General features: G+C 47.4%; 1 protein-coding gene across 1 annotated transcript in view; it reads left to right on the top strand.

Moving 5' to 3' along the window:
- MYCBPAP (MYCBP associated protein) overlaps positions 1–17,380 on the top strand; it is an 81,155-nt gene that overhangs the window by 53,199 nt on the left and 10,576 nt on the right. Inside the window, exons 9-14 of the mRNA XM_078610877.1 lie at positions 1,348–1,478; positions 3,237–3,355; positions 8,216–8,324; positions 9,177–9,369; positions 10,450–10,637; positions 17,161–17,307. Coding sequence (XP_078467003.1) covers positions 1,348–1,478; positions 3,237–3,355; positions 8,216–8,324; positions 9,177–9,369; positions 10,450–10,637; positions 17,161–17,307 — 887 coding nt within the window. The remainder of the gene's footprint in view (positions 1–1,347; positions 1,479–3,236; positions 3,356–8,215; positions 8,325–9,176; positions 9,370–10,449; positions 10,638–17,160; positions 17,308–17,380) is intronic.

Raw genomic sequence — 17,380 nt, 5'->3', positions numbered from 1 at the left:
ATCTGAACAGAGGTTAAAGTAGTGTCGCATATCTGCTCATACATACGTGTTTAACGCCAACACCATTTTTTTGCAGCGCCGCATTAGCGTCAGAGATTCGGGCACCAATTCCTGTGAAATACGCGAATGTGCGTAATTAGGTGACTGCTGTATAACGGATCTATCTATAGCGATGTAACTTTATAATATATATTATTACTATATCCGTGAGCTTATTCAATTCTTGCCGTGCCATTTAAATTATTCATTGATGTACCGGGACGGGAGGTGTGAAGGCACCGCACGATGTATCATTCCAGGTTTGTGCTCGTGAGATGGTCATTTTTGAATATTTTACTGTAATGCCTCAAGGGTTCTGGCTGTACTGCTGGACTATTCCACGTATATAACACGCTCCATTGTAACGCATTTTTTGGGAAATGTTGTATGATCTCATTTGTACAGTTTCGTCACTAAATCTCTTATCTATCAATTGACAACGGCTATTTTTCGGGAGTGTTGGCCAGTGGCGTGTTATTATCGTGTCTACGTCGGATGAAACTCGAGTTCCCGGAGAATAACCCACGCGTTCGACAGGAGAACTCTCAAACTCCACACGCCTATGGAAAAAATAATCCACAACTGCCCTACTGCCTCCTGCCACGGCCACCCCCGTTCGTTACTCGGCATGTGGCATCTCGAGCAAATCACCGTGGCTCTTTCTCGACGTCATCCTTCTCCACCGCGTTTCAAGTCCCCAGAGCCGTACACAGGGGTGGGGCAGGTGGGCCTCAGATCCGCGGGGGCCTCACAAAGTGCTGAGGGATCCATCTTCTTGGTTCTTTCGGTAAAGTCACGTAGAAGGGAAGTAATAAAATAATAAAAATAAAACAATAAAATAATTCTCACGACGTTTAGGCCACAACGCAAGCAGCCGCCCTCAGGTTAAAACCAGGTCTGTCGAGGCGACAACGTCTGAATGAAACAGCACACGCCTCGACAGACCTGGTTTTCACCTGAGGACGGCTGCTTGCGTTGTGGCCGAAACGTCGTGAGAATTATTTTATTATGTTTTATTTGTATTATTTTATTACTTCCCTTCTACGTGACTTTACCGAAAGAACCAAGAAGATGAATCCCTGCAGTCACGAAAGCTTTAAATCGAAATGCTGAGGGATCATCAAATGAATTTTGCCTTAGGCCTCAAAAAACCTTTTGGTGGCTCTTCTAGCCACGGCATCCATAACAGACACCGCACTCAGCGGCTCGAACGTCCTTTGTTTGCAGGGTTCACGAGGGTCTGTACTTATCGGCATTGCCAAGAGCATCGTTTGAGCCGCGGTGATGGGGGTCTCATTGTCCTATTAGGCTGCGGAGGTGGCGGTGGTGGATCCCTGGCCCAGGAGCGATTTCACAAGACGTGGGAGCGCAGCGAGTACTTGCAGCAGCGCAAGCAGCAGCTGTGGGACGTCCTGCGCGAGCTGGACTTCAACCAGCCGGCGAGTGCATCCCATTCTGCCTGCACATCCCGCACACTTTCCTCCTCCTTCGTGCTATGGAGAGATGTGCGGTCGTCTGAGTTCGTGTTTAGGGTATATATTCATAGTCTTTGGGTCTTTCGGTAAAGTCACGTAGATCGAAAAATAATACAAATAAAGTGAATAAATAAATAAATAAAATAAAAATAAACAAAAACCACTAATGTAGACTGTATCCTGGTTCTTAACCTCGGTGAGTATACTGACAGTCTATAATGTAGACTGTAGCTTGGTTATTAAGCTGGGTGAGTGTACTGGCAGTCTATAATGTAGACTGTAGCCTGGTTATTAAGCTGGGTGAGTGTACTGGCAGTCTATAATGTAGACTGTAGCCTGGTTATTAAGCTGAGTGAGTGTATTGTTTTTTTCTTCTTCTTGGTTCTTTCGGTAAAGTCACGTAGAAGGGAAGTAATAAAATAAGAAAAATTAAACATAATAAAATTATTCTCACGACGTTTCGGCCACAACGCAAGCAGCCGTCCTTGCGTTGTGGCCGAAACGTCGTGAGAATAATTTTATTATGTTTTATTTTTATTATTTTATTACTTCCCTTCTACGTGACTTTACCGAAAGAACCAAGAAGATGAATCCCTGCAGTCACGAAAGCTTTAAGTCAAAAGTGTATTGTTTGTTTATTTTTTAATCACTTTATTTTTATTATATTTTTTATATCTACGTGACTTTGCCGAAAGAACCAAAGAATATGAATTCCTGCAGTCACGAAAGTTTTAAGTCAACTTTTAGGGTATATATTATTGACACTGCAGGGGCGAGGTATGTAATTACATCACGGGATCGTGGTGGCTTTGGGAGGTCTTCATCCAGCAATGGATTGACCATGGCTGATGATGATGATTTATAGACCGCAGTGCAATGCCCTTCAGTCAAAAACATTGAGGAGTTGACAATTATACACACAACGTCAAGGTGTCTTCACACTATGATTTTTAACGAGTGGCGTTTTATTACTTAATCAAATTGGAAGCCATCAATACCTTAGTCAATGAACCCCATTTACTACCAAATGAGAGCCCATCGAGATGCAAGACTGTTTTGCAAAGGTGACCTGGGATAGATTATACAAGGTGCTCAGGTTTGAAGTCAGAATTAAAAAAACTCTCAAAGATCAACAAATATAGAATGGTACAATTTAATGAAGTGCAATTACCAGTGTTAACATTGTTGACTTCCCCTGAAGCTGTCGGCCGACCAGCTCTTGTATACACTATTACTGCAGCTTTATTATCATTGGTGTAATCGCATATTCCTGGAAAAAGTGGGTTGTATTGTAGGATGGCCAAGAGGACCCACACTGCCCCCAGCACCCAGTGTGCCTTTACGTAATAAATAAACAGACAATCCGCCTGCTTCCGATATCTCCACTTCCACATAACAGGAGTTAAACACATTTTCAGCAAAATAACCTTTAACACAAACTAATGATGAATATAGAAAGACAAATTAATTATTATTCGGTCTGTTTTGTGCTCAACTAGGACTTGCATCTCATAGAGAGGCTCCTTATAAACACCAACATTGGTTCAAGCAACGTTGCCTCTGCTCATGAGACACTGAATGTCACCGTCTAGGGTCAACAGAACACACAAAGCTCATCATCAATACATTCTGAAACGAGTGCTATGACTGACAGACTGCCAGGCTGACAGGTGGACGAATGAAGTTTGATGTGTACATATTGGTGTACATGGTCCTGTGCAGGACATCGATGGTCTGGAAGTGCTGGGGACATCACAGCCTTTCTCGTCCACGTCTGCGGAGAAATTCCCCACCCACGAGGAGATCCTGGAGGCGCAGACGGAGGAGGAGCGAGAGAATGAGTAGGGGCCACTGCGTGTGTGCTTGCCTGTGCATGTTTGCGTGAGTGGGGAGCGCTACGTTGCACTACGGAGCCGGCGACACGAGTTCGATTCCCGCTCACCGCTTATAATATCAGTGACGATGATCGGAACTGGTCCTGGGCCTCCCCGAAGTCGACTCAGTCCTCAAATTAGTATTTGGAGCGGTGTGTAAATATCGCCACTTGGGAGACAAAGGCGGCCGGGCGTGGTGTTGGCCACCCACCCCCTCGCGCACCGTGCCAGCCTTCATAGGTGCTCTCTAACAGTACTTGCCCCAACAGTCTGTTGAAGGCTATTCTGGGGTGCAAATGTATGTGTGTGTGTGTGCACCAAATCTATTTACCACTCTATTTAAAATTGTGTGAGATTATTTGATTAATTTCCGTCTTTGGGAGATTAATGATTATTACTATTCAAGGCAGGGGGCGAGGAAATCTAAATGTCTGCAGGAGCTCGGTGGATGATTATATCACAGGGTTGATAGACGTGGTGGCGGCTTTCATCCAGCAGTGGATTGACCATGGCTGATGATGGATGTTCAAGAATGGGATTGTAGTTATGTTGGTGTCGTTTTTGTAATTTCATTTGTGATAAGAGTTCATCGTCGTTACGTTTCACAAACGGATTTCATTCATAAACTTGGCAAGAACCTACTGAGACAAAGGTCTGCATTGCAAGGGTTTCCAAACTCCCTTTCGCAGCAGCTGACGGAGTGCCATAACAACGGAATTTTTCTACCGTTGTTTCATTTTAACAGTCGAACCTTTCCAGAACGATCCTGCGGCGGTCTGAGCCCCTGGTAGGGGCTGCCCAAACGGTCAGTCGTCCCCTCGAGTCCCCACCTCGTGAGGGTACGGCCAGATGTAGGGTCTCCGCGTAAACCAGACACGGATATTAAAACACCGCGGGGTGGGTGGATATTAATTCTGAGAATGATGTGTATGGCGGTAATGAAATGGACAGTTTAATTAAGCATTATGTCACAGGAAGGCTAGAACAAACCTGGTGCTCATGCATAAATGCATGATGGTGCTTACGTCACCGTTGCACGCGTGTGCGTTTGTTTATGCATTTCGTTTTTTAATGTAGTCTGGGAACACTTTATCTTTGTCTTTATTAATTCAATGGCTCATTAGTTTGTTAAATTACGCTTTTTACCCATTTATTTGGATATGTAATCCATTTTAAAAATCTCAGTTTATATTTGAGTTGAAAAATGTTTGGTTTACAATTACAGTACATATATTTTTGTATTTATGTAGCACCTAAATGCAACCATGTCTCACAATGCTATCAAGAACATTGGGACATAGACAGCCTGGGTGTAGAATGAAAGAAACAGTCATGGGTAGAAGAAAACAAGATGGTTTTTCGAGCCTACACTTAAATGGTTGCCCATCACCTTTCATCCAGCGGCACAGAGGTAAGACTTCTTTATTCAACATTGTTTGTGTTTTCTGTTTAGTCGCATAATCTAACCGATAATGTAATCGGGAGAGCGATCGATTATTTCATAATCTGACAGCCCAATTTGAAAACGGGAAGGCAAAAGGAGTTGGGTTGTCTTTGCGTCGCTGCGGTGTGGATCGGTCTTGTTAATTAACCCTTTCCCGTTCCAATGGCGTGCGTGTACGTCATCAGTCTTTCTTCAGATTCCGTTCATATCGAAATGGAACTGGAAGAAAAAATAAAATAACTTTATTGGTACCGAGGCTCCCACAAAGCAATGCGAGAGGGCGTGCGGCACAGTTTGGCGCCAGCTACCATAGAGTGCGGTCGTGTCGCTACAGTTCTCTGCGGTGAGTACAATGTCTTTAAAATCAACGGCGCTGATGCCTCTCTAAATAAAATTAACGCTGAGACGCTTGCGCGTTCTGATATTCAGCGGTGAGCGGGACACCACCCAGCCTGCAACTTGCAGTTGTCTCGGACCGGGAAAGGGTTACTGAACTATTGTCGTCGTCTTGGGATATATCAAGAGACCTCCTCACATTCTGAATGTTGCATTATACATGTGTAGTGACACCGCGCTGACTGCTGTACAGCAGCTGCAACTGCAGGTGGACACTTAGCGCACACGCCATCAAGCATATACAGATGCTCACCCGTTGTCGTTGTCGGGAGGGCGTCCCACGCGACGAATTCTCTGTGGCACTCGGAAACTCCGTCCTGGGCTGCGGTCTCCTTCCCCCTCCTCCTTCCCTCCTCCCCCGTCTTAGTCTTCTTCTAGGACCGTCAGCTCGGACGGGACTTGTTGAGCATAAGGCCGTGGTGAGCTTCACACTTGCTCCATCAAGAAGTCCTTCAGTGGCGATCCGCTTGCATGGACGCAACGTCAGAAAACAGTGCGAAGCAATTTCTCAATGGAAGACTGCATGAACAACTCAGCTGGCTGATACTCAAGCTCATCTGGCGCTCAGAGCTATTGAGACCTGTAACTTCAGGGCAGTTGGATAGAGTGGATAGTAACAATAACAAAGACAATTAACAATACAAGTAAAAACAATGGAATAGCACACTGGTTGATAAACAACTGGGCATCTCTCCATGTATCTTTACTAATAGTGGTAGAGTGCTGCAGATATGGTACGTAAAATGCGCTTTCAGTTCCTGCTGCAATACTCATTTTTACAACAATATCCAGAGCAGACTGAATCAATGCCATCAGTTCCAACATGCTACTTTTATAGTTAACTGAGACGGAAGTTGCATAATATACCCATACATGTTATAGATGTATTAACATAAAATATGTAATGTGATGTCTGATGCAAGACATTTTTTTTTTAACACAAAGGGACTGGTGTTGCACACTTCACATAAAGTATAATTTATGAATTACACTGTCCCTCTAATTCCATTTTATAATCATAATTAATCTTTGAACTGAACACATTCGTAAACAACGACTTTGAAGTGAAAATATGCAATAAATGACGGTTTGGTCAATGATGCTTCTTCATAGACGCATAACTAGTGATGAGGCCAGACAGGTAGAGGAGTTAATTATGCTTTCTAGAGCACCGTAATATGGCAGGTCCATTACACAGGCGCTGAACAAAACGCACAAACATCAAAGATTCGTCACACGCCCACTGAGGTGAGATGCAAAGGTAGTGCCGCTTGTGGCGAGTGAAAGGCCGGGTTGTGAGTGAGATTTTTAATGGCGTCGGCAGTGTCTCAGCGGCTCGAGAGCGCGGCGTGGCAAGGGCCGTTCCACAAGCACGTGGGCCGAACATCGCCGTTGTCGTCGCTGCACCCAGTTGGCCGCGCGCAGCAGACCTCGGGCCACGTCTGGACTTGTTGTCGGACAGAAGTTGCCCAATTACTAGGTCGGCGGGCAAAGTTTGCGGGACCTGCGACCGACGTGGTCAAGCAATTCAACTTCGCAGCGTCGCTCGCGACTGACTGTAGGCACTGTCCGAGCCGGCGTTGAGGCGCCCCGGCCAGCTGACAGTTGCGGTCGTCAACTCTGGAGACGACAATCAGCAGTTCACTCCAGTCTTGACGGCTTCAATGGGCAGCGCTTTCACGCAGCTGTTGATTCGCTGCAGCCGAAAGAAGCACCTGCTGACCTTCATGCGGGCTGAATGAGAACTTCGAGGCCAGTATCACGCCGAGGTCACGGACTGACAGCGGTGGTGTGATAGACGCGCCGGTGAACATGAGCGGGGCCGTGCTCAGTTGCTGTTGAGGATGAGCAGTGGGACACGACATTTTAGAAATGTTTCCTGACGAACAGTTTTTAAGTTGGCATATGATTCTCTGAGACTCACCCACTCCAGGGAACAACATCCAACAATTTGCAATCTTGCAGATTTAAGTTACCGGCCCGGGGAGAGGACTCCACTGTCCCCAACACACGTCACGCTGAATGCCAATTATTCACCATAATTACACCCCCCCCCCTTCTCCTCGAGAGTGTATTTTTCCACAAGTGGCATTGTTTCATCAAGACAGCACGTTCCATGTTCACTTCGCCGTACACACCATATTAACATATGCGCTACCTTAACGTATACCACTTAACACACTGCAGTTAAAGTTCAGCCTTAACATTTTACAAAAAGGCATGCACACTGCACTTGCTTGCCCTCGTCTTGAATATCGTGACTTTCTCTCAGCAGGGTCCTGCCAAGTTCTCAGAGTAGTAGGGGGCAATGACTGCTAGATGTGTAATACCAATTTGGGTAATTTTTCAAACTTGGCAAATGTGGACTAGGATACCAAGCTGCCAGGCAAAACAATAGCCGACTCTTGTGAACCACGTCAGGGATCTTTAATGTCCACTCGTGAAACGGACGGCACCTCGCACGGTATTTTTTGTAGAATGCACCCACAGGTTTGATCATATAAGAATATAAGAATAGGTTTTAACCTTTCTGGCAATAAAACAGGAGGTGTTAAGATGTTAAAACATCAAACAGAAACCTTTTGCAAGGAATCCTGTCACTGCATTAACCACATATTATTGTGGTGAACATGCAAACAAAAACACGCTCTAGTAGTATATGATGATGCATTGTCTTTGACACGGATTGGTCCACACCAGAGGCAGCTTTCTTGAGAGCCTCGTCTCACACAGTGTTAGACCAGAGGACGCCAAAAGGCAAACAGCACAGAGACAATGCCACTGTCAGCATATTGAGAGCTCAGGGTGAGCAGCTACATCGTGGCGGCCGCTGGAATCGAACCGTGAACCTCTGCAACGTGCGGCGGGCAGCGTGTTACTGGTGCTCAGGTCACCGTCCACAGAATGCCATAACAACATAATTTGTCCCCAACAGCCTATAAAGTGGTTGGTGTTGTACGTAATTCATTGCTTGTTGTTCCCCGTAGCGATCCACTGAGGAGCTACCCGGATGTTGTGCCTCTACCCATCATTGGGCCGTCCATCCGCTTCTGTGGGCAACCGGCGCGCTGGACTGGTGCGGAGCCCATCCACGAGGTGACGGGTGTCACAAGAAACAAATCGCAGGGTTTCTAGAAATATTTTGTGCCAAAATTGCAAACGTAATGAGGAGCAGCAATGCTTACGGTTCATCACATCGCCTTGCCAAGCAATGGCAGGCACAGCATTCCCGTCCTTCTGAGAAGACAAGAAGTACAACTCGATAAGCAGTTCGGAAACCTGGTATGACGTGCAGAACATAATCATTATCGGGGGAAGAGTGCTCCACAAGCCTGGCGATACAAAGCAGCACAACACTGCACACCTTGCCCCAATCTCGTCAGATCTTAGATGCTAACCAGGGTTCAGGGTCGGTTGGTACGTGGACGGGTGACCTCCAGGGCTTGTCAGGTGTGGCGAGGTGTGGCCAGGTGATTGCGTGTGTTTGTCACATGACAGTCAACCTCATGTTTAAAAGTGTTATTGAGGCAATGTGCCGGCCCGATACATCGCATTGTGATGCACGTATACACCGTCAACGTAAGCCAAACTGGTTATGAAAAGCAGGGGATAGAAATAATTTCAAACTCATGATTAATTCCCATTGCTGGAATTTTGCCAAATTAAGCATAAAACTTAATTTAACGTCGTGGTTTTTTTTATGCAGTCATTGCGGACTGATCTGAGACTATCTGCTTGGCATCCCAGTTTAATCACAGGCGTCTGTGTGGATTTGAACCCACGATCCCAGCGGTACCAACTGGGGGACACCATTTTAATTTGAAATACAAAGGTGACTCTAGGACAGCGAGAGCTGCTCTTCACAGCCACAGGCACCCATGCCAGCCTGCCCACTTACGCACTGTGGGTGCCGCCACTGCCGCTGCTGCGGTTGCTGCTTGCATGCAGGATGAGCTGGGAATCGCGGCGCGCATCACGTTTGAGGCCCTGGCCGGAGAGAAAGCCACCTCCTACCTGGAGGTGGTCAATGATGGCACCACCGCCATTTACTACGAGTGGGAGCGCCTGGTGCAGCCCGGGAGCTTCCCCAACGGCCACGCCAGGGCCCACGTGCAGCGCTTCTACTTTGACGTGACCGGTGGTATGTGTGTGCGTGCACGTGTGTCCACCTCTGGGTGATTCCCACTCAAGGCCAACATCGGTGGCGATTATCTGAACCAGTCCTGGGTTGACCCAGCCTCCGAATGAGTAGCTAGTGTAATGTGTAAAATATCGCCACTCGGGAGACAAAGCGCCCGGCCATGTGCGGTGCTGGCCGCACAAACCCATCGTGCGCCGTGCCGGCACTTCAGCCTCCATAGGAGTTCACGATCGGCACATCCCCAACAGCCTGAAATGGTGTACGGTGATGTGCGTGTGCGTACGTGTGAGCGAGCGTGAGTGAGCGTGTGTGTGTTGACAGTGGGATGCACAGGTGGTTCATATGCCAGTTAACTAATAAAGTTAACCTATAACACCTGGGTTTGTCCAGTGACCTCCTGCTAGTGAGCCATTGACACTTCACGTGGCCTCAAAGTGCACCTTTGCCTGGACACGTATGTTGTGGTTCCGGGAGTGGTGGCGTATTGGTAAGCATACTGCGCTATGAACCTGGTGACCTGAGCTCGATTCGTAATCAGAACTCGTTCTGGGTTTCAGCCAAGCCTGAAGTAAGTCCCTTACACGGTATTTAAGCACCTTACACGGTATGTAAACATCAGCACTGGGGAGACAAAGAACAGATGAGGGAGGAAAAATCCAAACTTGTAGCTATTTTCAAAACATAATTTATAACACATCCAGATTGTGTTCTGAATTATGTTTTGTAAGGAATCCCATACCCATGTGAGAATAGGCTCTAAGGAAAGCTGTCTCGGGTGTGGACCAATCAACTTCAAGGACAGTGCATATATTATCAGAGTTATGTTTTTTGTTTGCATTATGGCTGCAGGTATTGTGGTCTATGCAAACATGACTCCTTGTAAAAAAAGGTGTCAGTTTTGTTGCCAGATAGAAGGATAAGAAACCAATTATCAATCCCATACCTGTTTTTTAATAACAGTATGCAACATCGCTCCACGCGTGCGGAGCACGGTACATGCGCTTCGCATTTCATCGGCCCCAGAGGAGCGATCGCGCCTTTCCCTTGCTGGCTTCGCGTCTCGCCGTGACGCGCGTGCAGGGGTCGCTCTCCCCGGGGCCACGCTGCTCGCGCCCTTCACGTTCAAGTCGCCCTCGGCAGGGATCTTCGGCGAGCGCTGGCGGCTGCGCACGCGCCCGCTGCTGCTGAGCGGCGCCGCCCTGCAGCTGACGCTGCGCGGGGTGGCGCTGCACGAGGACCGCACGGCGGCGCGCAGGGACAGCATCGAGGTGAGCCGAGCTCCGTGTGCTCATCAGAGCAGCGCAGAGCTCCGATCAGCGCAGGTCGGCTAAGTACGGCGGTGCGGAAGAAGAAGTTCGATGTGCGGTGCGGGGCTGTGGTGGGGCCGCGTTGAGCCGGGACAGCCCAAAGTGAACCAGAACGTGCCAATACGCGAACGCAGGCCGGGAATGATCCGGGATAAGCTCGAAGAGTCCGGGATGAGTCGGAATGTGCCGGAATGAACTGGAGTGATCCAGAAAAAAATCGTCTTGAGACTCGGCGAAGATTTTCTTTGTTTGATGACTGCTATCATTAATAGTATCGCCTGTGACCAGTTGTCCTGGAATGTGTCTGCTCAAATCTCGGAAGCCAAGCAGGGTTGGGGTGGGATCGTGCTTTGTAAAGACGACTGCTATGCACAGACAACTTGTCAGAGACCTTCAGGGGCTCTGTAGTGGGCAGCAGAGGTCAGTCCAGAAAAATTCATTGTCCTACTGTATTTCTGTGCTCTGACACCTATGCTCTGTCTTCATCAAGGTGCACTGACCAGCGTGGTGAAGTATGGTCAAATAGCCCCCACGAACTGCACGGTGCGGGGAAGCTTTTATCCAGCAGTAGATTGGCTAAACAGCTGTGTATGTGTAAACGCAATCGACGTTATTATTTTTGTTTTAATTTAGTTTTTTATTATTTTTAAATGTTCGAGTAAGTATTAATGTCGCACCACACCAATTACTCCTAGATATAAAAAAAAATCCCTACGCCCGTGTGGCCTTTCCTCCCGACCACTGCGCGACACCTGCGGCCCCATGGAGAGCCAACCTGCAGAGGCCTTTATGAGAGAATAATGTCTCCAGCGGTGTCCATTCTGCCGAGACATCCTGCCTATTGATGAATCAATGAAGAGCATCAATGTGTCTCATCATGCGAGGATCCTGTTAACTAAATTGGATGGAGATCGGTTGTTGCCGCTGTTAAACGCGTCTGGCATTTTGTTCACATTGCACGGAAAGTATGTCACCGTGGTTCCTCTTGACGGGTAAAAATAATGACGAGAATAATTGTACAGACCTCTGTCAATCCACCGTTGGATGAAGGCCCTCCCCACCCACCGTGCCAATCACAGGGCCCGTTTGGCCACACGTCACCATGCTGCTCCGGGGGCAGGTTGGCAAAGGGGGCCCTGAGACTCGTTCATTATCACCCGCCCATTGATACTCATCCTGGTCAGGAACCAAACTCAGGTCACCGGGTTCCATAGCGCAGGCAGCTAACCACGGTGCCAGTGGTCCCCTAACGGGTACGTTTCTGCATGTATTTAAAAGAGGCGTTCTCTATTACAATTAGTTTCTCATTTTCCTTTGGCAGGGGCACCAATCTCCATATAAAATATTGCATTGCATTGATGCCCATCACTCGGTGCAATCTCAGCAGCTGGTGCTAAGTTTACTGACCCAGAGTGTGCAGTGTAGCGTCCATGCAAGCGTTTGTGCCTATGTTTTATCTTGAATAAGTGGGGTTAACTTCCTGCATGTGGACGCTCATGCGTCATAGGGCCGTGAGTGCACCCACGTGAATCACCGAGAGGCCGCTGGTTCAGGAGCCCCTGTGTGCGCGCACGCCGTACTCTTGTGCCTGAAAGCTGAGTGCCTCTGGGCCGAATGCTCGACGGAGCCGTTTAGCGATGCTCGCAAGCCGCGGGTTGCTGCATTAAAGCGCTTTTGCCGAGCTGAGCTTGCGTGCGATTGGTCCGCACGTGCCCGCGACACGCGGACGCAATTTCGTTACGGCAAGTGGTGATTGCTCAATCATGGTACGAATGCGATGGGGCCGTATTGCATTATTGTGCATTAATGCTGCGTGTCTCTCTCTATAATCAGCTTTTAATGCGGTTTTAGCGCTGCGCTGATAGCGTTATCCGCACCATACTGAATCCGTGCTTACAGCGCCCAAGCAAATTATGTCCCAATTTCCACGGTGCAGGCTGCGACGGTGCCACAGCTGCCGAGACCACGTCGGCGCAGCGCTTTCCGTGCGGCGTGTATGCCGCAAAGGTCATGCACTCCAGTGCTGGATTATAAAAACGCCTTCTCTGGGACTGACTTCAGATGCCTGCGCTCCACACAACATAAACAATGCCTTCTAAAGCCAGCCATGCGCAGGGATTTAGGAAGGGGTTTTGAAATGAAAGCTATTTTGGAAAAAAAGTTCACTCGCCCCTTCTTTATACATGTCTGCCGATATTTGGAGACGATTGAGCCAAGCCCAGAGATTGTGGGTGGCAGTGAAATGAGGGCCACACAAGCGTGACAGGGTGTGAAGAAACACAGTCGGCAGTATGGGGCAAGAGTGAGTGTTTGACTCAGAGATGTAAGGGATTCATGCTGGGCGTGCTTTTCTTATATGAGCGGCATAAAGCTCGTGCTGCTGTGGATGTCAGGTTACGCGAATGGCACCGTTTAGTGTCGTACGATACGTTCCTTGGAAGATTTGCATGAGCAGATTGATCTTTGAACCAGAGGAGTCGCTGCTTGCGAGCTCAGGTTATGGGTGAAATACACTGAAATCTTGCCATGAATCAGTGATATGCATGTTTTAATACATTAAATACATACTCTTTGGTTCTTTCGGTAAAGTCACGTGGGTATAAAATAAAATAAATCAAGGCGTTTCGGGCGCAACACAAGCGTCCGTCATCAGGTGGGAAATATTTATTTTCTACCTACTTGACTTTACCGAAAGAACCAAAGAGTATGGATTCCTGCAGTCACGAAAGCTTCAAATCAAAATTAAATACTGTACAATGCAAAGTTTTTTTAGAATTCAGATCCAACAACGATAGAGCGCAAGGTTTCTAGAAACGAGCAGAGCACGTGGTGGTTTGACACGCCCAAAGGCCTCAGTCTCACACGCGCTCCATAGTGGTGACCTTACGCTCTCTCTTTCTCGCTGGGTCTGGCTTTGAGAGCTTTGTCTCGGCTGTGTTTGAATGCAAGCTGTTCAATGTTTAAGGGGGGTCCAAGCCATGGTTAGTCCTAGCCGCCCGCCACCTACGGGATCGAGCCACATGTTGATAACAAGTCCTGGTCAATCTTACTCGCTTGTCTGGCGTGTTGGTGCTCTCGCCATTGAGGCGGTGTTTCTTTTGCACGATCAATATCTCGATTCCTGCAGATGTTGCGTGACGCGGAGAGGCATAGCCAGGACGCGCTGTCTGCTGTAAAGGTGACATCACAGATCACACGGCATGTTTTGTGCTGTGTGTTCTGTCCCATTTTCAGAATTTGAAAAATGACCCGCAATATGATGAAAAGCTCATCGTGATTTTGATGGAATTTTTAAATTAGTCTTGAGTCTTAGTGAAACTTTTTTTGGGTAATTCGGATGAGGTGATCGATCATCTTTGCCATCTCCGGTTATTGATTCTGCAGTCACATTCCTTCTTTCTCTCTCTTGCCACCACCGCCAGGTTAATCTGGTTTCACCTTGTTGTTGTTTTATCGATGTCCTTAGCAAACCCTCCTGCAGGCAGTCTTGTGCCTGGTCATCTGTGTATTGGCTTCCATTTGTATGACAATGTTGACGAGCCCATTCTCACCATGTGTCCCACCCACTTAATAATTTTCTTCCTGATAACGTCAATGGTTTTTTTGTTCGGTTTCTAACTAATGCATCGGTGCGTTTGTCTATTTAAGTGGTTCAAAGTGGATTTGGACACCAGTTATTCTCACAGACATCTCGCCGATGTTCAAGGGCCATCATTATTCAGCTTTATGAATCCCTGCCACGTGTTGTACAATGAGGACTTCCACTTTTAATTTAACTTTCATTTTCATTTCATCATCATGCTGTAAACAAACAAACTTCTCTCAAAATCTAATCTCACTTCCGTCTTTATTGTCTGTATCGCCGCAGAGATAAATTAACCTGGGGCACCTTTCCTATGTGCCTTGCTCCGTCGTCTGTATTTGTTGTTCTGGACCATATCTGCATGCTGCTCTCACGATCATTGTCTCAGCCTTTCCCATTGTTATTCCCCAGTCCACTCTCCTCTTCTGACACAGCGGTGCATTCCACGAGCTAAAACATTATTTCAGCTATCAGTACCGTCTCGTCGGCAAATGCCGCACACTGTGCATTTACGTCATTGATAGAAATGCCTGATTGCATTCCTCTCTATCGGCCCCCGTATGTAATCTAATACAATGTTAAACAAAGTTGCCGATAGGATCCCAGCCTTGTCGAAGGCCTGTCAGTGTCACGGGCTTTAAAAGGACATTATCATTGCAGGCATTGATATGCAATTGAATTTAGATGTTATACGAATCCAAATTACATTGCAAAATTGCATTGTATTGATTAAGCACTCACAGCACCGTGGCAAGAAATATATTTCATCACATTGGACTTACATGTTTGAAATGAATCCGTTTTAAAATGAATTTGTAGAATTGAGGTTAAACGGAGGAATGTTTGTACGTGCGTCAATATGTACTAAAGATTGCGAGCAGCAATAACTCTGTTCTACGTGAAGCGCAAGCGCGCACGAATTCTTACCATTGCTGGTGTTGAGTTTTAAAATGAAGTCCTTGTGCAACATCAGCAAATGGAATTACATCCGCTGGAAATGAAAGCCGGCCATTGAAAATGCATCCCCGTCATTCTTTTCCATTCAACATGGTGAGTATTTAAAATTATGAAAGCCATTCCGCGTGGCTTTATTCATTTTCGATATAAAACCAAATTGCTAGACACATTCTCATCCTTGAAAGTGCTTCTGAAAGCAGCAAGCTTAATTAAGATAGTAAGCTGAGAAAGAGCTTAAAAATGCAACATCTCTCTCTCTCTCAACGGATGCTCTTTGGAAAGATTCGCAAGAGGAGGCATGTGATGGGTTGCGATGGTTCATTGACATTCGAACTGCGGTGCGATACTCGGCTACGGCTGAAACCCTCTTGCCTCTCCCTCTCTCCCCCGAGTGTTTTTATGCCGAAAGGTCAGCAGCGTTGTTTACAAATGCCTTTCCTTGTTCTTTATTTTCTTTGGCTCAGAGCAATTATTTATATATATATAAAGAAAAAACGAGCACAAGAACAAATTGCAGCTTTTAGGCTGCCAAGTGGCTCGGTGAGCTGAATCTCCTCTGGTGCCGTGTGATTAATATTCCTGGCGACCTCCAGGGTCTTCAGTTCGATTCCTCCACGAAAAAAAACCCCAAAAACGTTACAATATAAAAGGGAGAAGCGATTTCAATTATTTCTGCTCGAGCGACCCCTTTAAAGCAACCTGCACTGGAGAATGTGATGACCTGGAACCCTGTGAGACTAGCAACAGTTTCATCTGCAAGTGTCCTGGTAAATTGAGGCAATGCCATCTTCATATATTACACGTGGAAAACCTTAGCTAGTCACGACGCGGCTTTGAACACTGGGAATAGGACGTCTGACAATTGGTGAAGCTTGGTTGAGCGACGGTTACTGAGCAGTGGCACATGGCACACGTGACCGTGTCTGGCTGAGCATTAAGGGATATTGTAATTCATCGATGGTCCACTCTGTGGAAGCTCAGGTTTACATTGGAAATAACGTGTGTTGTCTCAATGAGCTTCCTTCCCGGTTGTTTTTATGATGATAATGATTATGAGTCGGATGATCATCGATCATCACGGTTGGCTACGTACGGTGCGAAAGAAGTTCAACATACATACATACACGTTGACTTTAGAAACGCATGTACATATTAAATACGCAAACCACCGTATATGTGCACCGCAGCACCTCTGTATATTGCAGAGTAGCCCTCTGCATAAAAAAAAACTCTTTTGGAAAATGACGAAAGCGACAATAAAGCTCAGCTTTTCAAATCAACTGCATCGTGAAGCCCAATAAACAGGACAACGGTGCAGCCCTGTAATGTTTTGCTCGCACCACTGTTGGAAATACCCACACTTGACCCCACCATCGGCTAACTGTGGTCGAGTATAGCCACTTAGACTGCTGGGTTGACAGACGTGGGGTGGTTTAAATAAAACTAATTCCACACCGAGAGGTCAAATCAAATCGGCGACCTATGGATTGCACATCCAGTGTGCAAACTCTTACACCACGGAGGCTCAAAAGGCCGAATAGATTTTCTGTCTCTTCATGCATTCATCCGTGTGCCGGGCAGAGATGTTAACTCCCTCGCGTGGTATGCAGGAGGTCGTGGATACGATCCCGACCCTGACGTCTCCTGTATATTTGGAGTGTGCGTGTTCTCTCCGTGGTCGTGTGGATTTTTATCCGGGTTCTCCAGTTTTTCCTTCCACATTTGAGTATTTGGCTGCTATAAATGTCCACGTGTTAAGCCACTTCGTTGAGCTATCATTTGTGGCCAGGTCGCTTCTGAAAGAGCGCTATATAGCTCAATGGACCTCACCTGGTGAAGTAGAAAATAGTTTTTAATAGGCGCTCGCTCACAACACCTGTCCCGGTGTCCGTGGAGGCGGGACGTGAGTGGCCGCGTTGCCTTGTGTCTGCGTGTGCGTCTCAGAGAGGCCTGCGGCGCCGCGAGGCGGTGGCGGCGGCGCGCGGCCTCCTGCAGGAGGTGCTGGACGGGGTCCGCACGCCCCCGCGGGCCCCCTCGCCCACCGGCGCTCGCCTCTCCGACGGCGACCGCTTCAGCCTCAGCAACCCACAGGTGGTGGTGGACCGCGTGCGCCTCGCTCCCAGCTGGCACGAGAGGGCGGGGAGCAATAGGAGCATGGACGAGG

The sequence above is a fragment of the Lampetra planeri genome, chromosome 35 (genome assembly GCF_965212315.1).
Source record: "Lampetra planeri chromosome 35, kcLamPlan1.2.h2, whole genome shotgun sequence".
NCBI classification, from domain to species: Eukaryota; Metazoa; Chordata; class Hyperoartia; order Petromyzontiformes; family Petromyzontidae; genus Lampetra; species Lampetra planeri.
The sequence above is the reverse complement of the archived record's forward strand: the minus strand, read 5'-3'. Positions and strand labels throughout refer to the sequence as shown.